The sequence below is a fragment of the Tachyglossus aculeatus genome, chromosome 3, assembly GCF_015852505.1.
Source record: "Tachyglossus aculeatus isolate mTacAcu1 chromosome 3, mTacAcu1.pri, whole genome shotgun sequence".
Classification (NCBI taxonomy): Eukaryota; Metazoa; Chordata; class Mammalia; order Monotremata; family Tachyglossidae; genus Tachyglossus; species Tachyglossus aculeatus.
In genome coordinates, this window is record NC_052068.1 from 23919669 (window position 1) to 23940964 (window position 21296).

Consider the following 21296-nt stretch of genomic DNA (forward strand, 5'->3'; position numbering starts at 1 on the left):
CAACATATAGAGACGGTCCCTACCCAACAATGGGCTCACAGTCTAGAAGGGGGAGACAGACAACAAAACAAAACATATTAACAAAATAAAATAAATAGAATAAATATGTACAAATAAAATGAATAAATAGAGTAATGAATACGTACAAACATATATACACATATACAGGTGCTGTGGGGTGGGGAAGGAGGTAAGGTGGGGGGGATGGGGAGGGGGAGGAGGGGGAAAGGAAGGAGGGGGCTCAGTCTGGGAGGCCTCCTGGAGGAGGTGAGCTCTCAGCTATCGCTGGTCCTGAAGCTCGTATTTCTTTAGAATCGTTCTCTGGGCTCTGCAGAGAGCTAGTCTGTAGGGACGTGGTGTGGGCTAGAGGAATAATGCCCTGCGCTGATGCTCTGGTGACCAGTGCGGGCAAGAGCGCTGATTTGTGCCATGACGTGGAACAATCGAAGAATTTCCTCTCTGGGCCTCCCGTTTCCTTAAATCACGCAGCGAGTCAGTTAAGGATCCAGGAGGCCTGATGCCAGCCCGCTGCTCTACCAGCCCTCTGGTACTGGCAGAGGGAGGGAGGGTGAAGAGGGCTTCTGCATCCTCTCTCAAACCCCTCTTCCTGAAGAATCAGTGGGCCTCAAAGGACCCCAACTGGCTGAAATCTGGGTTGAGGTTCCTTGCCTGGGGAAGCAGCGTGGCTCAGTGGAAAGAGCACGGGCTTTGGAGTCAGAGGTCATGGGTTCAAATCCCCGCTCCTCCACATGTCGGCTGTGTGACCTTGAGCAAGTCACTTAACTTCTCTGAGCCTCAGTGACCTCATCTGTAAAATGGGGATTAAGACTGTGAGCCTCAGGTGGGTCAACCTGATCACCTTGTATCCACCCCAGTGCTTAGAACAGTGCTTTGCACATAGTAAGTGCTTAATAAATGCCATTATTATTATTATTATTATTATTGCCTCTACCACAGGGCCGGAGAGGGCCCGTGGTGTGGCCAGGTGCTTGCTCCTGAGGCAAGTGAGACTCCCTGCCACTTTTACTGGCCACAGTCCATGGTGGGGGATGGGGAGGGTCAAGAACCAGGGGCAGGACGACACACAGTAGCTACTCTATTCAGCGCCTCCTGCCACAGGCCAAGCCCTGCCCTCCCATTCCAACAGCCAACTCCACTCTAATAATAATAATGATAATTCACTGTGATATTTACTAAGCTCTTACTATGTGCCAGGCACTGTTCTCAGCACTAAGGTAGATACGAGGTAACCCAGTTGGACACAGCCCCTGTCCCATACGGGGCTCACGGTCTTAATCCTCATTTTGCAGATAACTGAGGCAAAGAGAAGTTAAGTGACTCTTCCAAGGTCACACAGCAGGCAAGTTGGGATTAGAACCTAGGTCCTTCTGACCCCCAGGTCAGTGCTTTAAACACTAGGTCACACTTTCTCCCCGGAGCCTGGGCAGTTCCACCTTGTGCACCCACCTCACTGAAGTCCACAGTCTGAGCCAGAGGGATCTACAACGTTGAAAGGGACGATGAAGGAGAAATGGGGCCCCTCCCAGCGATGGCTCTTGGGAGTGGTGAGGTGAGGGGTCTGAGCCCTGACACTTGAGAGTGGAGTGAAGCCACCACCACAGGGGAGGAAGCTAAAACATTTTTGACCCAATCTGGTTGGGGGGGACTGAGGCAAATGGTAACCCCAGAATCTTCTGGTCTTGGGACAGATCACACAGACTCTGAACTGGCTGGTGAGAATGACTTCAGAGTTGGAGACCAATATTGTGGCTGTGGAGCGGATACACGAATACATGAAAGTAGAGAATGAGGTAAGGAGGAGTGGCAGTGGTGAGAGAGCAGGTCTGAGGGAGGAAGGGAAGATACACAGTGCTCTGTTTGGAAGAGTCAATCAATCAATCAATCAATAGTATTTATTGAGCGCTTACTGTGTGCAGAGCACTGTACTAAGCGCTCGGGAAGTACAAGTTGGCAACATATAGAGACAGTCCCTACCCAACAGTGGGCTCACAGTCTAAAAGGGGGAGACAGAGAACACAACCAAACATACTAACAAAATAAGAGTCTTTTCCTGATCCATCTCCTGCTTTACGTCTTCCTCCAAATCCCACTATTCTCTTCATTGTTAGTTTTTCTTCTGTCCTTCCTTTCTCCATCTCGCTTCCTTTCCCACCCCACCCCTTTTCCCTTCTCCTTCTCTCTCCTGCCCTAAAGCACCAGAGACATTTGGTTTGGGTAGATTCCAAGAGGGAAAGGGCAGAGTTAGTTTCCCAGGTTCGTGGTCCTAGAGGCGGGTCTCGTCGGCTCCTCGGTCTGGCCTGGGGGGAAGGTGGGCGGAGGAGTCGACACCCACTGGGGCACATCCACTCAAATAAGCCCTTGCCCAGCCGTGCTGTGGGCTCTCTCGGAGTACTCACTGAGCCAGATGGGCCTCGCCGGAGGCAGAGGTCTTGCCCATCCCGCCAGTCCATCCATGACAAATCGGCAGGGCCTGGGACGTCACAGGCACCGGGTTGATCTGGGTCCCTGAGGAGGGTTGCCTCATCTGCTGGGAGGCCTCCAAACCTGTTTCGGGTTGCCATGGAAATTCGGGCTGGCATCAGACTGGCACCAGCCTGAGTGCAGAGGAATCCAGAGCATGTAAAATGGTGGACCAGGAAACTGGGTCACCTGGGCCCCTTGGGCCAGAGTTGGGCTTGTGGTGGAAGCGGGCGGACGGACGATCAGGAGGCTCAAGCTCACATAAGCTCATAGTGGGCAGAGAATATATCTGTTTATTGTTATATTGTACTCTCCCAAGTACTTAGTACAGTACTTGACACACAGTAAGTGCTCAATAAATATGATTGAATGGATGAATGAACATGCGGAGACCAGTCTTTCCTGTCCACTTATCCTCTGAAATGATAATAATAATGATGGCATTTATTAAGTGCTTACTATGTGCAATGCACTGTTCTAAGCGCTGGGAAGGTTGCAAGGTGATCAGGTCATCCCACAGGGGGCTCACAGTTTTCATCCCCATTTTACAGATGAGGGAACCGAGGCCCAGAGAAGGGAAGTGACTTGCCCAAAGTCCCCCAGCTGACAATTGGCAGAGCCGGGATTAGAACCCATGACCTCTGACTCCAAAGCCCGGGCTCCTTCCACTGAGCCACGCTGCTTCTCTAACAACAGCTGCTCAAGGGCTGCCATCTCCTAATGCTCTGGTCTCCATATCCAGGCCCCCTGGGTGACCAAAAAGAGGCCCCCGCCCGGCTGGCCCAGCGGAGGTGAGATCCAGTTCGTGGACTACCAAGTGCGGTACCGCCCGGAGCTGGATCTGGTGCTGCAGGGGATCAGCTGTGCCATCGGGAGCACGGAGAAGGTGAGTGTATTGGGCCACGGAGGGCACAGGAGGGGACGGGGAAGATGCGGGGAGAGGAGGGGACGGCAGGAGAGCTCCATCTGCCCCTTGAACCTCAGTGGAGGTTGGGGCGAAGCTCAAACCAGCTTCCTTTTTCACCTGGGCAGGGAGAACAGATTAATTCATTCATTCATATGAGAAGCAGCGTGGCTCAGTGGAAAGAGCGCAGGCTTTGGAGCCAGAGGTCATGGGTTCAAATCCCAGCCTCCGCCACTTAGCTGTGTGACTTTGGGCAAGTCACTTCACTTCTCTAAGCCTCTGTTACCTCATCTATAAAATGGGGATTAAGACTGTGAGCCCCACGTGGGACAACCTGATCACACTGTAACCTCCCCAGCGCTTAGAATGGTGCTTTGCACATAGTAAGCGCTTAATAAATGCTGTCATTATTATTCATGCAATTGTACTTATTGAGCGCTTACTGTGTGGAGAGCACTGTACTAAGTGCCTGAGAGAGTACAATACAACAATAAACAGGCACCTTCCCTACTCACAACGAGCTAGATGGGTCTCAGCTCCTCGGGGGTTCAGAGCAGAATGATATGCTGGAGCACATACAGCCGGGAAGGAAGGGTCTCCCCTGTCTGTGGGATGAGGCCTTGGGAACTTGGGGGTCCGGGGGACCCGGGGAACCTCGCCTCTCATGGCCCAATGGTATCAGCGCTTAGAACAGTGCTTTGCACATAGTAAACGCTTAATAAATGCCATTATTATTATTATTATTATTATTATCTCTGCAGATCGGCGTCGTGGGCAGGACTGGGGCTGGAAAGTCCTCGCTCACCAACTGCCTCTTCCGGATCCTGGAGGCTGCTGGGGGCAAGATTCTGGTGGATGGGCTGGACATTGCCTCCATTGGGCTCCACGACCTTCGGGAGAGACTAACCATCATCCCCCAGGTCAGCGCCCTCCCTTTTCTTCCCTCACCTTCCCTTTCCCGTGCCCCCTTTCCCAGTCAGGAGCCACTGGGGCCTTCCCCAACCCAACTTCCAGGGCCCTTCCCACTGTAGGAGAGAAAGAAAAGACTCCGAGGGTTGCCCTGCTGCAGCCTGGGCCAGGACTTCAGGCCTCTTGGGGTCCTTGCACCTCAGGAGCTTGGAGACACACCTTCGAACTTCCCCCAGCCCCCTAACCAGAGGGAGAGCCATTGCGGACTTGGCCGGGTCCGAAAAACCAAGTGGTCGCCTCCCTGGGGGCAAGACTCTTCGCTGGAAGTTTACTCCATCACTGGCTACTTTCCGGCCTGTGCGAGTGGTTTGGGAGAAAACACACAAGGTGGTAGTAGCTGCCCAGCAGAGGCCCTCGAGCCATGGCTCCTCAGAGAACAGGCCCGGGGCGGACATTGGCAGAGCTAGATCAATCAATCAATCAATCAATTGTATTTATTGAGCGCTTACTGTGTGCAGAGCACTGTACTAAGTGCTTGGGAAGTACAAGTTGGCAACATATAGAGACAGTCCCTACCCAACAGTGGGCTCACAGTCTAAAAGGGGGAGACAGAGAACAAAACCAAACATACTAACAAAATAAAATAAATAGAATAGATATGTACAAGTAAAATAAATAAATACATAAATAGAGTAATAAATATGTACAGGTGCTGTGGGGAAGGGAAGGAGGTAAGATGGGAGGGATGGAGAGGGGGACGAGGGGGAGAGGAAGGAAGGGGTTCAGTCTGGGAAGGCCTCCTGGAGGAGGTGAGCTCTCAGTAGGGCCTTGAAGGGAGGAAGAGACTGAGGGAGTGGTGGAGGCCTTGGAAGGAGAACAGAATGGCCAGGGGAAGATCAATAAATGGGGCGGGGAGGGCTGGAGGACAAGCAGCTTGGCCCAGTGGAAAGAGCTTGGGCTTTGGAGTCAGAGGTCATGGGTTCAAATCCCAGCTCCACCACTCGTCAGCTGGGTGACTTTGGGCAAGTCACTTCACTTCTCTGGGCCTCACCTACCTCATCTGTAAAATGGGGATTAAGACTGTGAGCCCCCCATGGGACCACCTGGTCCCCTTGTAACCTCCCCAGTGCTTAGAACAGTGCTTTGCACATAGTGCAAATGGGAATGGGAACTAGTGGTTTTTGGCCATCAAAGTAAGGAAGAAAACAGAAATGGGATGGGGGAGGATTGGGGGGAGCAGAGGGGGTTGGTTTTTCTCAGTGGAGCTGTATGCATAGGAAATAAAATGAACATACTAGCCTTTATGGGAAGAGCCCACACCTGGGACTCAGAGGACCTGGGTTTTAAACCTGGCTCTGACAATCCTCTACACCATAAGCTTGCTGTGGGCAGGGAATATGTCTGTTATATTGTTCTGTTGAACTTTCCCGAACTCATAGTAAGCACGTAGTAAGCGCTTAATAAATGCCATCATTATTATTATTATTATTATTACTGGTGGCTAGATAGGACGGCAGGACTCTTCGAACCATTTGTTTCTTTGTGTTTGTTTTTATGGTATCTATTAAGTACTTTCTATGCACCAGGCATTGGTGAAGCAGTGTGGTTAGAGCGTAGGCTTGGGAGTCAGAAAGACCCGGGTTCTAATCCCTGTTCTGCCACTCGTCTGCTGCGTGTCCTTAAGCGAGTCCCTTCACTTATCTGGGCCTCAGTTACCTCATCTGTAAAATGAGGATTGAGACTGTGAGCTCCGTGTGGGACAGGGACTGTGTCCAACCTGATTAGCTTGTACCTACCTCAGTGTTTAGTATAGAGCCTGACTCGTAGTAAGCGCTTAACAAATACCACAATAATTATTATTACTAAGCTCTGGGGTAGATGCAAGGGAATCAGTTTGGACGCAGTCCCTGTCCCACATGAAGCTCATAGTCTTGCTTCCCATTTTACAGGTGAGGGAATTGAAGCCCAGAGAAGTTAAGTGACTTGCCCAAGTTCACCCAGCAGCCAAGGGGCGGAATCAGGATTGGAACTCAGGTCCTTCTGAGTCCCAGGCCCATGCTCTATCCACTAGGTCATGCTGCTGCAGGAGCCCCTCTTTTCCAAGTCTCGCCTGCCTCTCACCCTCCTGGGGAGGGAGTGCTGGTGTCTGGAGGCGAAGCGGTCTACTTTCAATCAATGGTATTTATTGAGCGCTTACTATGTGCCGAGCACTGTACTAAATGTTTGAGAGAGCACACTATAACAGAATTAGCAGACATGGTCCCTGCCCATAACTGGTTTCTAGCCCCAGCTCTGCTCCTGGCCTAGACCTGGGGCATGACACTTAACCTCTCTGTGCCTGTTTACTCGTCGGTAAAAAGGGCATAATACTGGCTGCTTTCCCTTATCTAATAATAACAATAATGATGATGATGATTATATTTAATAATAATGGTGGTATTTGTTAAGCGCTTACTATGTGCCAAGCACTGTTCTAAGCGCTGGGGTAGATACAAGGTAATCGGGTTGTCCCATGTCAGTGTGGCTTAATGGAAAGAGTGTGGGCTTGGGAGAGGACATGGGTTCTAATCCTGCCTCCGCCACTTGTCTGCCATGTGACCTGGGGCAAGTCACTTAACTTCTCTGTGCCTCAATTCCCTCATCTGTAAAATGGGGATTAAAAGCGTGAGCCCACGTGGGACAACCTAATCACCCTGTATCTACCCCAGTGCTTAATAACAGTGCTTGGCACATAGTAAGTGCTTAACAAATGCCATCATTATTATTAATCCCCATTTTACAGATGAGGTAAACTGAAGCATAGAGCAGTGAAGTGACTAGCCCAAAGTCACACAGCCGATAAGTGGTAGAGCCGGGATTAGATCCCATGACCTCTGACGACTCCCAAGCTCGGGCTCTTTCCACTAAGCCACGCTGCTTCTCACAGCATCTCACAAGAATCTCACAGGAATAGCGGGAGGACAAAAATGAGCTCAAAAATGTGAAAGTACTTTGGGAATTAAGCAGCGTGGCCTAGTGGATAGACCACAGGCCTGGGAATCAGAAGGACTTCGGTTCTAGTTCCGCCACTTGTCTGCTATGAGATCTTGGGCAAATCACTTAACTGCTCCGTACCTTGGTGATCTCATCTGTAAAATGGGGATGAAGACCGTGAGCACCACGTGGAACAGCGCCACTTGTCTGCTATGAGATCTTGGGCAAATCACTTAACTGCTCTGTACCTTGGTGATCTCATAATAATAATAATGGCATTTGTTAAGTGCTTACTATGTGCAAAGCACTGTTCTAAGCACTGGGGGGGATGCAAGGTGATCGGGTTGTCCCATGTGGAGCTCACAGTCTTCATCCCCATTTTAAAGATGAGGGAACTGAGGCTCAGAGAAGTGAGCCTCAGGTTGTCCCATGTGGCGCTCACAGTCTTCATCCCCATTTTAAAGATGAGGGAACTGAGGCTCAGAGAAGTGAAGTGACTTGCCCGAGGTCACACAGCAGACATGTGGCGGAGCTGGGATTAGAACCCATGACCTCTGACTCCCAAGCCCAGGCTCTCTCCACTGAGCCATGCTGCTTCTCTCTGCTCATCAATCAATCAATCAATCAATCGTATTTATTGAGCGCTTACTGTGTGCAGAGCACTGTACTAAGCGCTTGGGAAGTACAAGTTGGCAACATCTAGAGACAGTCCCTACCCAACAGTGGGCTCACAGTCTAATCTGCTCATCGGTAAAATGGGGATGAAGATCGTGAGCACCATCATCATCAATCGTATTTATTGAGCGCTTACTGTGTGCAGAGCACTGTACTAAGCGCTTGGGAAGTACAAGTTGGCAACATCTAGAGACAGTCCCTACCGAACAGTGGGCTCACAGTCTAATCTGCTCATCTGTAAAATGGGGATGAAGACCGTGAGCACCTTGTGGAACAGGGACCGTGGCCAACCAGATTTGCTTGTATCCACCCCAGCACCATCATCATCAATCGTATTTATTGAACGCTTACTATGTGCAGAGCACTGTACTAAGCGCTTGGGAAGTACAAATTGGCAACATATAGAGACAGTCCCTACCCAACAGTGGGCTCACAGTCTAAAAGGGGGGACAGGGAACAAAACCAAACATACTAACAAAATAAAATAAATAGAATAGATAGGTATTATCTTAGTTCAGCATCTTAGTTCAGCATCAGCATCTTAGTTCAGCGCCTGGAACTTAGTAAGCACTTAACAAGTACCACAACTATTACTCTGACGGAAGCTGCTTTTGCCTCAGGGCCCTGGCCAGGAGGGCGACCCTCGCCGGTCCAGCCTGCAGCTCTCTCTCCATCCCCCGTAGGACCCCATCCTGTTCTCCGGGACTCTACGGATAAACCTGGATCCTTTCCACCGCTATTCGGATGAGGACGTCTGGAAGGCCCTGGAGCTGGCTCACCTGAAGCCCTACGTGTCCGGCCTGCCCGGGGGACTGAATTACGAAGTGAGCGAGGCTGGCGAGAATCTCAGGTAATTTCCAGAGCACAGAGATCCCCCAGCCCCAAAGGGGCTCAGGCCGGACGGAGGTGATGCCAGGAGGCAAAGAGGAACACTTGGACGATGGGAGCAGGTCGGGGTAGAATGCTGTGGCCCTGAATCAATCAATCAATCATATTTATTGAGCGCTTACTGTGTGCAGAGCACTTGGGAAGTACAAGTTGGCAACATATAGAGACAGTCCCTACCCAACAGTGGGCTCAGTGGGATGGGAGAAGCAGCATTGGCCTAGTGGTTAAAGCACTCGTCTGGGAGTCAAAGGACCTGGGTTCTAATGCCAGTTCTGCTATTTGTCTGCTGCATGACGTTGGGCAAGTCACTTCATTTCTCTGCGCCTCAGTTTCCTCACCTGTTAAACGGGGATTCAATGCCTGTTCTCTCCCCCTTAGATTGTGAGCCCCATGTGGAACAGGGACTGTGCCCTACCCATTAACTTGTATCTACTCCAACACTTGGAACGCATAGTAGGTGCTTAACAAATCTCATATTAACACTAATACCTTGGTGATCTCATAATAATAATCTAAGGGGGATTAAATGCCTGTTCTCTCTCCCCTTAGATTGTGAGCCCCATGTGGAACAGGGACTGTGCCCTACCCATTAACTTGTATCTACTCCAACACTTGGAACGCATAGTAGGTGCTTAACAAATCTCATATTAACACTAATACCTTGGTGATCTCATAATAATAATCTAAGGGGGATTCAATGCCTGTTCTCTCCCCCTTAGATTGTGAGCCCCATGTGGAACAGGGACTGTGCCCTACCCATTAACTTGTATCTACTCCAACACTTGGAACGCATAATAGGTGCTTAACAAATCTCATATTAACGCTAATAGCATCACTCATAGGGATAAGGGAGTGCCCTGCAGCCTTGGATGGCAATCAATCAATCAATCGTATTTATTGAGCGCTTACTGTGTGCAGAGCACTGTACTAAGAGCTTGGGAAGTACAAGTTGGCAACATATAGAGACGGGCCCTACCCAACAGTGGGCTCACAGTCTAGAAGGGGCACAGTCGCGGGTGATGCCCAGTGAAGAGGGCATGGTCTCCTGCCTGCAGATGCCATTGCTCCTTTCCTTGTGGGACCTCAGGTGTGAGCACTGGAAAGAGCCCGAGCTTTGGAGTCGGAGGTCATGGGTTCAAATCCCAGCTCTGCCAACTGTCAGCCGTGTGACTTTGGGCAAGTCACTTAACTTCTCTGTGCCTCAGTTACCTCATCTGTAAAATGGGGATTAAAACTGTGAGCCCCCCATGGGACAACCTGATCACCTTGTAGCCTCCTCAGTGCTGAGAACAGTGCTTTGCACATAGTAAGCGCTCAACAAATACCATTATTATTATTATTATTAGTCCACGCCTTCTTCTTCAACCAGCCATGCCAAACTGGATTGATTACACTGGGGATACATCAGAGGCCACCCAATGGACTGTGGTCCACCTCCCTCTAGTCAGCCAATGTACAGTTTTTTTCCTCTTTTTCTTTAAGGGTATTTGTTAAGCTCCCACTCTATGCCAGGCACTGTTTTAAGCGCTGGGGTAGATACAAAGTAAATCAGGTTGGACACAGTCCTTGTCCTATATGGGGCTCACAGTCTTAAACCCCATTTTACAGGTGAGGTAACTGAGGCACAGAGAAGTAAAGTGACTTGCCTAAGGTCACACAGCAGACAAATGGCAGAGCCAGGATTAGAACCCAGGTCCTTATTCATTCATTCATTGTATTTATTGAGCGTTTACTGTGTGCAGAGCACTGTACTCAGCGCTTGGGAAGGACAAGTTGGCAACATATAAAGACAGTCCCTACCCAACAGCGGGCTCACAGTCTAGAAGGGGGAGACAGACAACAAAACAAAACATATTAACAAAATAAAATAGAGTAAATATGTACAAGTAAAATCAATCAATCGTATTTATTGAGCGCTTACTGTGTGCAGAGCACCGTACTAAGCGCTTGGGAAGTACAAGTTGGCAACATATAGAGACAGTCCCTACCCAACAGTGGGCTCACAGTCTAGAAGGGGGAGACACTCCTTGAACGAGTTGTCTACATGCGCTGCCTAGAATTCCTCAACAACAACTCTCTCCTCGACCCCCTCCAGTCTGGCTTCCGTCCCCTTCATTCCACGGAAACTGCGCTCTCAAAGGTCACCAATGACCTCCTGCTTGCCAAATCCAACGGCTCATACTCTGTCCTAATCCTCCTCGACCTCTCAGCTGCCTTTGACACTGTGGACCACCCCCTTCTCCTCAACACGTTATCTGACCTTGGCTTCACAGACTCCGTCCTCTCCTGGTTCTCCTCTTATCTCTCCGGTCGTTCTTTCTCAGTCTCTTTTGCAGGCTCCTCCTCCCCCTCCCATCCTCTTACTGTGGGGGTTCCCCAAGGTTCAGTGCTTGGTCCCCTTCTGTTCTCAATATACACTCACTCCCTTGGTGACCTCATTCGCTCCCACGGCTTCAACTCTCATCTCTACGCTGATGACACCCAGATCTACATCTCTGCCCCTGCTCTCTCCCCCTCCCTCCAGGCTCGCATCTCCTCCTGCCTTCAGGACATCTCCATCTGGATGTCCGCCCGCCACCTAAAGCTCAACATGTCGAAGACTGAGCTCCTTGTCTTCCCTCCCAAACCTTGTCCTCTCCCTGACTTTCCCATCTCTGTTGACGGCACTACCATCCTTCCCGTCTCACAAGCCCGCAAACTTGGTGTCATCCTCGACTCCGCTCTCTCATTCACCCCTCACATCCAAGCTGTCACCAAAACCTGCCAGTCTCAGCTCCGCAACATTGCCAAGATCCGCCCTTTCCTCTCCATCCAAACCGCTACCCTGCTCATTCAAGCTCTCATCCTATCCCGTCTGGACTACTGCACCAGCCTTCTCTCTGATCTCCCATCCTCGTGTCTCTCTCCACTTCAATCCATACTTCATGCTGCTGCCCGGATTATCTTTGTCCAGAAACGCTCTGGACATATTACTCCCCTCCTCAAAAACCTCCAATGGCTACCGATCAATCTGCGCATCAGGCAGAAACTCCTCACCCTGGGCTTCAAGGCTGTCCATCACCTCGCCCCCTCCTACCTCACCTCCCTTCTCTCCTTCTACTGCCCAGCCCGCACCCTCCGCTCCTCCACCACTAATCTCCTCACTGTACCTCGCTCTCGCCTGTCCCGCCATCGACCCCCGGCCCACGTCATCCCCCGGGCCTGGAATGCCTTCCCTCCGCGCATCCGCCAAACTAGCTCTCTTCCTCCCTTCAAGGCCCTGCTGAGAGCTCACCTCCTCCAGGAGGCCTTCCCAGACTGAGCCCCTTCTTTCCTCTCCCCCTCGTCCCCCTCTCCATCCTCCCGTCTTACCTCCTTCCCTTCCCCACAGCACCTGTATATATGTATATATGGTTGTACATATTTATTACTCTATTTATCTATTTATTTATTTATTTTACTTGTACATTTCTATCCTACTTATTTTATTTTGTTGGTATGTTTGGTTCTGTTCTCTGTCTCCCCCTTTTAGACTGTGAGCCCACTGTTGGGTAGGGACTGTCTCTATGTGATGCCAATTTGTACTTCCCAAGCGCTTAGTACAGTGCTCTGCACATAGTAAGCGCTCAATAAATACGATTGATTGATTGATTGATTGAGACAGACAACAAAACCAAACATATTAACAAAATAAAATAGAATAAATATGTACAAGTAAAATAAATAAAAAGAGTAATAAATCCATACAAACATATATCCATATATACAGGTGCTGTGGGGAGGGGAAGGAGGTAAGGCGGGGGGGACGGGGAGGGGGGAGAGGAAGGAGGGGATTATGACTCCCCGGGCCCACCAAGCTGCTTCTAACTTCCTTTCCCAAGGTGGGGAGGAGGAGGAGAGTAGAATTCCCGCTTGTTGGCTTTAAATATATATTTAAGTTGCCAACTTGTACTTCCCAAGCGCTTAGTCCAGTGCTCTGCACACAGTAAGCGCTCAATAAATACGATTGATTGATTAAATACCGAGTCCCTTTACCACAAAGAGATGGCTTACCTTTAGGTCTTGTTTGAGTTCTCCATTCTGGGTCTTTCTGTCAAAATGAGGTTGCAAAGGCCTTTCCCTACAGCCCTAGGGGACCTGGGGAACAGCTGTCAGCCTTTGGGGGCCAGGGTGGCTTGGAGAGAACTAAGGACAGCCCCTTCGCTCCGAGGCTCCCCGGTTCACACTAGAGGCTAGCTGAGCAGCTGAGGCGACAGGGGACCCTGGGGTCCCCTGAGGGGCCCTGCCAAAGCGTCCGGGGGTTCTCCGTCCCGGCCTGAGCCGCTAATCCTCACCTCGGTTGCGTTGTCGTGCCGGCTTTAGCGTGGGGCAGAGGCAGCTGCTGTGCCTGAGCCGGGCTCTGCTCCGCAAATCCAAGATCCTCATCATGGACGAGGCCACGGCCGCGGTGGACCTGGAGACGGACCGCCTCATTCAGATGACCATCCAGAGCGAGTTCTCCGACTGCACGGTCCTCACCATCGCCCACCGGCTCCACACCATCATGGACAGCGACAGGTGGGGTGTGGGCACGAGGCCGGGATGAGGGAAGGTTGGGTAGGGACCGTCTCTAGATGTTGCCAACTTGTACTTCCCAAGCGCTTAGTACAGTGCTCTGCACACAGTAAGCGCTTAATAAATACGATTGACTGACTGACTGAATGAATGAATGAAGGTGTCGGGGGGGTAAGAGAAGGATGCGTGAGTCCCACAGCACGTGTATATATGTTTGTACAGCTTTATTACTCCATTTATTTTAGTTGTACATGTTTACTATTCTATTTTGTTCATGATGTGCATCTAGCTTTACTTCTATTTATTCTGATGACACCTGTTCACATGTTTTGTTGTCTGTCTCCCCCTTCTAGACTGTGGGCCCGTTGTTGGGTAGGGACCGTCTCTAGATGTTGCGAGTTTGTACTTCCCAAGTGCTTAGTCCAGTGCTCTGCACACAGTAAGCGCTCAATAAATACGATTGAATGAATGAATGAATGAAGGTGTCGGGGAGTAAGAGACGGATACATGAGTCCCACAGCACCTGTATATGTTTGTACAGATTTATTACTCTATTTATTTTACTTGTACATATTTACTATTCTATTTTATTTTGTTAATGATGTGCATCTAGCTTTACTTCTATTTATTCCAATGACACCTGTTCACATGTTTTGTTTTGTTGTCTGTCTCCCCTTTCTAGACTGTGGGCCCGTTGTTGGGTAGGGACCATCTCTAGATGTTGCCAACTTGTACTTCCCAAGCGCTTAGTACAGTGCTCTGCACACAGTAAGCACTCAATAAATACGGTTGAATGAATGAATGAATGAATCCGTTGTTGGGTAGGGACCTTCTCTATATTCATTCGTCCCTATCCATCCTCTATATGTTGACGATTTGTACTTCCCAAGCGCTTAGTACAGTTCTCTGTACACAGTAAGTGCTCAATAAATATGAATGAATGAATGAATGAGGGAATCAGGCTCCAGGTGGGAGTTTTTTACCATCCTTAGATGGAGAAGAGTATCTGTTCCCACTCGGTCAGTGTGGCTTAGTGAACAGAGCACGGGCCTGGGATTCAGAAAGACCTGGGTTCTAATCTCCATTTACCTCCACCATATCAATCAATCAATCAATCAATCGTATTTATTGAGCGCTTACTATGTGCAGAGCACTGTACTAAGCGCTTGGGAAGTACAAATTGGCATCACATAGAGACAGTCCCTACCCAACAGTGGGCTCACAGTCTAAAAGGGGGAGACAGAGAACAGAACCAAACATACCAACAAAATAAAATAAGTAGGATAGAAATGTACAAGTAAAATAAATAAATAAATAAATAAATAGAGTAATAAATATGTACAACCATATATACATATATACAGGTGCTGTGGGGAAGGGAAGGAGGTAAGACGGGGGGATGGAGAGGGGGACGAGGGGAGAGGAAAGAAGGGGCTCAGTCTGGGAAGGCCTCCTGGAGGAGGTGCTGTGCCTGTGCCTGAGCACAGCACCATATGTCTGCTGTATGACCTTGGGCAAGTCACTTCACTCCTCTAGGCCTGAGTTACCTTATCTATAAAATGGGACGGGACGGGAGCTGTATCCAACCTGATTAAATTGGCTCTACCCCACTTAGAACAGTGCTTGGCGCATATTAAGCGCTTAACAAGTGCCATCATTAACTGTAATTATTACGGTTGGGGACCCGGGGACTTGAGGGGTGGGACATTGGGACCTGAGACTCTCCAACACTTCCTTTCTCCGTTGCCTGCAGGGTGATGGTGCTGGATAGTGGGAAGATTGTGGAATTCAACAGCCCCATGGAGCTGCTCCAGCAGCCCGGCCCCTTTTACTCTATGGCCAAGGACGCCGGCATTGAGATTCCGTCGGACTCGGCACTGTAACCCTACGGTGCCAGCGGGGAGACAGAGCACAGCTCCCGGCCCAGAGGAGGAGGCAGTTGGGCCTGGTAAGGCCCCTGTTTGCGCCCGGTGGGCCAAACGCTTCCTTCCCTGAGGATATTTCCAATGGCCCCACACTGCATTTACAATCGGTAAGGGATCCTACAGCTGAAACGTACAATCTTTGCACTTGACGTGTGCCCCAGTTAAGAGAACATAAAGGGTCCAGAAGAGGTAAGGAGAGTTGGAAGAGGATTAGCCGCGAGGCTAAGCAGAGCACCGCGAGAACAGAGCTGTATGTTTCGGCTTCTTTCTTCATGATGGAGGGGATGATTCCAAGCTAGTCTCCCTCTCCGGGAAACTTGGGGCCTTAATTAACAAGTGATCTCAAAGCAGCAGCCCACCAGAAAATAACATTTCCAACCTCCCTCCCTTTTCAAGGTAGCAGCCTAAGCAAGTTCCCTTTCCCAAGACCTTCATCTAACCTTCCACCCGGTGGGATTGAGTTGAGGACAGATGGAACGGCATCGAAGAAAATTACCACCCTATTCCCAAACCCTCCCCCATCCCGTTGCTCCTCCCACAGCATCTCCCCAAAAGGGCAGCAACGATCACGATTAGGCCCCGATGGAGCACCTTCATCCAGGGTGACATGAGTAAACCCCTCATCTACGGCTAAGACCGCCCAGCTCACCGGTCTCATGCTGCACCTACTTACCAGTAGCGCGGACCTCGGCTCTCCTGGCCAAGTGGATTGGAGGGGATGGCTGGAAATTCGTCACCCAGCCGCATGGGAAATCCCATCACCCGCCTGGAATTGTGAGTTCTGGTAGGGCTGGGTGACTCTTACTGCTACTGCCGAGAGCCGGTAGCCCCCCGACTCCAGCTGAACTGTTGGAGTCGGTACGGGGGCGGGAGGTGCAGCAGAGCAGGAGGTGCGTTTCCTTCCCCGCCCTAATTCTTTAGTCCATTCACTTCTTTCTCACCCCATCCCCGTCCCAAAGTCCGGAGTCAACAGTCTTTTGTGTGACCTTATTGTAGCTCCTAGGAGAAGGTCGAAACATCGGGCAATTGGCAGGGGTTTAGGAAGAGACAGAACGGTAATAAGCATTCACTGGAGTTGGAAAGGAGTTACAGCTGGAAGGCTGGGGTGGAGAGAAAAAGGACAGGTTCCTCCAAGACTGGATCTAGAGGTTAAGGCAGTGCAGGCCCTTGCCCTCCTCTGGGATTTCAAAGGCTTCAGGACTCACAGGGCTGAAGAGAAGCAACAGTTCCGCCCTCATGTATCTGTGGAGTTGAAACCAAGTTAGAGCCCAAGCCCGGGGCAGCCCTTACCGCACATAAGGCTGAATTACCAAGGTCATTCTCAGGTCCGCATTGCCCCAAGGCTACAGAAACAAGGGGCCAAAGCTCTATCCCTATGCTAGCTGAATAGCAGAACAAATGGACAATTAAAGGTTATGAAGATTGCTGTATTCTGTGCTCTCAGACACCTTCACATTGGCCTCTCAGCACCTGGGGGTGGAGGGGGCTATGGGGTGGGAGATGGTAGTCGGATGTCCTTGCCTCTGGGGTTGGCCTGAGGTGCCGTGAAGGTCGGAGCTCCAGTCTACGAGACGAAGCTGCAACGGGATGAGACTATGATGCTGAAAATCTTCTGCTCCACTCTGGTGTGTTTATGGATCTCTCTGCCCCCCACCCTCCCACCCACAGTCCCCCTAATGTAGGGCTCCATTTAAACCACATTTTCCCCATCTGGTCCAGCACCCAATATCATGATGACGACGATGACATCTTCTGGGCATCACCTTCTATCTTCAACTCTACTGCCGAAGACGTCCCTTGGTTAGCCAGCACCTGGTGGGGTGTTCCCTCAGTGGCTCTGATGAGAGAGAGACCTGGGGCCCATGAAATTTACTCACGGCCATCTGTAGAAACACTTTATTTACAAAAGTAGGAATGCAGCATGAATAACTCTGCCCTTAATACACAATCCTCAAGGAAAGGGTTAAGGCGTGCCCTTGCTCAGTTCACCTCCCTGGGTTGGGGAGGATTAACGGAAACCCCTGCCTGGCCACGGAGAGGTTTCCTGGAGGAGGGACAAAATCTAGAGGGTGGCCCGTGTGGGGGAGTGGGACAGAGTCGGATTTCTGCAAAGGATTCCCGAAGCCGCCGTTCCACATCCCTCCTTTAGAATCCCGAGTCTGGCCCACAGTTCCAGCGGGATATACAAATCCAGGGAAATGAGCAGCGGCTCTCCGCATCCTTCCGGAGGGACCGTCTTCGTTTTTTTTAGGCCGAGGGATGGGAAAGTCCTTCTCAAGACCCGGGAAGGAGTTCTAGTCTCCTCGGGTACAAAGAGGAGGGAAATGGGCACACAAAGGGGCTCGATGACCCTGGCGAAACCCCGATTCAACAACAGATGGGAGTGTCACGGGCATGGCTAACACGGACTACCCCAACTCCAACCTACATCCGCATTCTTAGAGGAGAACGTGCCAGGGCCGACAGATAATACGTGGGGAGAAGGGTGTGGGAGGGTCTTTCTCACGTGGAGGGTCTCCAAGGGCATGCGTGCTGTGGCACGAAGCAGGAACGCTCCCATTTCTGTCCAGCCTGGTGCCAGGGGGAAGGAGTGCAGGGGAAAGAAGTGTCGGTGGGGGTGGTGGTGGTGAGAGGGAGGGGAGCAGCTGTGTTTGGTGAGTCCTGTGGAAGGACCAAGGATAGGTTCAGTGGAGAAGGGGAGTGAACATCAATGCTTGCTGGTGCACTTGCTAGATGCTCGGAAGCATTTCAAAGTAGGAGAATTAGGAAACGACAGGTCAGAGAGGAGGGGTGACAAGGATCTGGATGTAAGCCTTCTGGGGTCACTACCAGCTGTATGGAGTAAACAACTACTATCCTGAAAGGGACCAAAGCCTGAGGCACCCAGATCACTCTGGCAATCTCTGCTTCTCATCAGGGGTGCCTGGAGGGGTCAGGGGATGGGAAGAGCAAAGCTCGGCTCTGTAAGGGTAATACTATCTTCTCCACACTGGGTATCTCCCGACTGCATAGATTTTGTTACTGGCCCTTCCCTTGATCGGGCCACATCCACTAAGTTTGGTGACTGGAACCAGGGTCTACCCCAGACTGCGGCATACATGACAGAGTCCCCTCACCCCTGCCGCCCCACCCGTGGACCGGCCATCTGTTCCTCTGGGGACAGTGGGGCAGGCCCTCCCCACTCTCCCCTCCAACACCAGGCCAGGCAGGCTCCCAGAGCCCCTCCTGTCACAGTCCACAAGTTAAGGCACCAGGGTGGGGTGGAGGGTCCGGCCAGCTCACGTGTATTCAGTCTTGCGGATGTAATTGGACGGGACGTAGCCTCTCCGCCCATCCACTTCAGCCAGCCACCACTCTCGGTTTCCTGTGACGTCTCTGAATGCTAGGATTTTGAGTCTCTGATTGGCTGACACGCTCAGCTCATTTGGGCCCCGAGCCTTGAAGGTGTACACGGCAAAATAGACCTGCAGATGTTACAAGAATGAGTTCGGAGATGAGCGCTCTCCAGCCCACGAAGAAGGTAACTTAGAGGTCGCCTTTCATCAGTAGCCTGCAAACCTTGGTGTCATCCTCGACTCCGCTCTCTCGTTCACCCCTCACATCCAATCCGTCACCAAATCCTGCCGGTCTCAACTCCGCAACATCGCCAAGATCCGCCCTTTCCTCTCCATCCAAACTGCTATCCTGTTCGTTCAAGCTCTCATCCTATCCCGTATGGATTACTGCATCAGCCTCCTCTCCAATCTCCCATCCTCCTGTCTCTCCCCACTTCAATCCATACTTCATGCCGCTGCCCAGGTCGTCTTTGTCCAGAAACACTCTGGGCATGTTACTCCCCTCCTCAAGAATCTCCAGTGGCTACCAATCAATCTGCGCATCAGGCAGAAACTCCTCACCCTGGGCTTCCAGGCTGTCCATCCCCTCGCCCTCTCCTACCTCACCTCCCTTCTCTCCTTCTCCAGCCTAGCCCGCACCCTCCATTCCTCTGCCGCTAATCTCCTCACTGGGCCTCGTTCTCGCCAGTCCCACCGTCGACCCCCAGCCCACGTCATCCCCCGGGCCTGGAATGCCCTCCCTCCGCACATCCACCAAGCGTGCTCTCTTCCTCCCTTCAAAGCCCTACTGAGAGCTCACCTCCTCCAGGAGGCCTTCCCAGACTGAGCCTCCTCCTCCTTTTTCTCTCTTCCTCCTCCCCCTCCTCATCCCCCCCGCCTTGCCTCCTTCCCCTCCCCACAGCACCTGTATATATGTATATATGTTTGTACGTATTTATTACTCTATTTACTTATTTACTTTATTTGTACATATTTATTCTATTTATTTTACTTTGTTAATATGTTTCATTTTGTTCTCTGTCTCCCCCTTCTAGACTGTGAGCCCACTGTTGGGTAGGGAACGTCTCTATATTTTGCCAACTTGTACTTCCCAAGCACTTAATACAGTGCTCTGCACACAGTAAGCGCTCAATAAATACGACTGAATGGATGAATGAATCAGTAGGGATTTGGAACAAGTGCCTACTGGACTGGAAATTACCACAACCACTCAAGAGCCCTCTGGGCCTCAGTTCCCTCATCTGTAAAAATGGGGATGAAGACTGCAAGCCCCCCGTGTTACAACCTGATCACCTTGTAACCGCCCCAGCGCTTAGAACGGTGCTTGGCACATAGTAAGCGCTTAACAAATGCCATCATTATTATTATTATTCTCTGAGCCTCAGTTCCCTCATCTGTAAAAACGGGGATGAAGACTGTGAGCCCACCGTGGGACAACCTGATCACGGAAGGCTTATTCTCACCTCCTGCCCCTTCCGGGTCTCCTCATCCCCCACAGCATCAGCCAGCCCCTGACCAAGGAAGAGAGGCAGTACTCACCTGGTTGCCCAGTGCCTCTCCAAGCTCCAGCTTCTCGTCTGGGTCTTCCAAAGAGGGAGGCCTCTTAGAACAGCCCCTGGAGGGGTCTCCGGCCGGCCCACTCCTCCGGGGGCCCGGGTGACCAGCTGGTTCGGAGGGGCAGTACCGGCGGTGGCCCCGCAGGGCAGGAGTCTGTGGGTCGGCGTCTCCCCCGGCCGGATCCACGGAGCGGCACGACCCGGGCCGGGAGGGGGAATCCGCGTCTGTGGGACATTTGGAGGGGCTCCCCTCGGGAAGAGCTGAGTTCGAGGAAGCACAGAGCTCTCCTTGGACGGATCCCTGGGCGGAGGAGGAATCTTGAGGCGACTTCTGGAGGGAGCCTGAGGTGAAGGTGACAGCCAGGTTGCTGGGGAGGAAGGTCAAGGTGCTGCTGCTATTTTGCCGGGAGAATTTCGGCGAGGAGGAGGAGTTGCTGGGCTCTGACTCGGTGGAGGAGTGGCTGCCGACCGAGACATCCGAGTGACTCCGGCGAGGGTTGTAGGGCTTCAGGAAGGAGCTGTACACAAACCCTTTGGTAACTAGGGAGGAAAAGCACAAGCGTTACGAGGTCTAGGGACCTAGGGAGAAAAGTGTGGGAAAGGAGGGCCAAGGATTACTAGCCAAGAAAGGAAAGTGAAGTCACTGGGGAGGGGAGACCGATCACTTGGTCAAGACCAGTGAAAACCTAGTCCCCTGCAACGCCATGGAGTGGGCAGACTGGCGTCACATGGCATATTCAGTGTCGTGGACTAGGGAAGGTAGCATCAACTAGGGAAAAACAGTCCAGATGAGAGTAACTAATACAACTAAAAGGTTTGGGACTCGACTTCCATGAGGAAAGACTAAAGAAACAAACTCAGTACTGGCCTTTGCAAGCGTGATGGGAAATATTATGAAAGGGATTTAGGTTAAACATCGGGGTGAATTCCCTGTCCAAAGGGCCTGTAGAGTTATCTAAGAGAGGACTGGCTAGAGTGTAGTCCTGCCAGGAGGCGGGGGTTGGACTAGATGATATATTCACATCTCTGCTAGTCCTAAGATTCTCTACAGCTAACTATACTGTTGCCAATTTGCCTGAGACCCCAAGCGGATCCCAGAAGGGTCCACACCACCCAC

At 51.2% G+C, this 21296-nt stretch overlaps 2 protein-coding genes across 4 annotated transcripts in view; one reads left to right on the plus strand and one right to left on the minus strand.

Moving 5' to 3' along the window:
* The window catches only part of ABCC2 (ATP binding cassette subfamily C member 2), a 117351-nt gene extending 100633 nt beyond the window's left edge, over nucleotides 1-16718 (plus strand). Inside the window, exons 27-32 of the mRNA XM_038743866.1 lie at nucleotides 1710-1811; nucleotides 3224-3367; nucleotides 4147-4305; nucleotides 8626-8792; nucleotides 13172-13366; nucleotides 15117-16718. Coding sequence (XP_038599794.1) covers nucleotides 1710-1811; nucleotides 3224-3367; nucleotides 4147-4305; nucleotides 8626-8792; nucleotides 13172-13366; nucleotides 15117-15246 — 897 coding nt within the window. The 3' untranslated portion in view covers nucleotides 15247-16718. The remainder of the gene's footprint in view (nucleotides 1-1709; nucleotides 1812-3223; nucleotides 3368-4146; nucleotides 4306-8625; nucleotides 8793-13171; nucleotides 13367-15116) is intronic.
* A 341-nt stretch (nucleotides 16719-17059) lies between these two features.
* The window catches only part of LOC119925582 (dynamin binding protein), a 183880-nt gene continuing 179643 nt past the window's right edge, over nucleotides 17060-21296 (minus strand). For all 3 annotated transcript variants that reach the window (XM_038743898.1, XM_038743899.1, XM_038743900.1), the window contains 2 exons: nucleotides 20163-20719; nucleotides 17060-18752 (listed from right to left, as the gene is read on the minus strand). In XM_038743898.1, coding sequence (XP_038599826.1) covers nucleotides 18567-18752; nucleotides 20163-20719 — 743 coding nt within the window. In that variant the 3' untranslated portion in view covers nucleotides 17060-18566. The remainder of the gene's footprint in view (nucleotides 18753-20162; nucleotides 20720-21296) is intronic.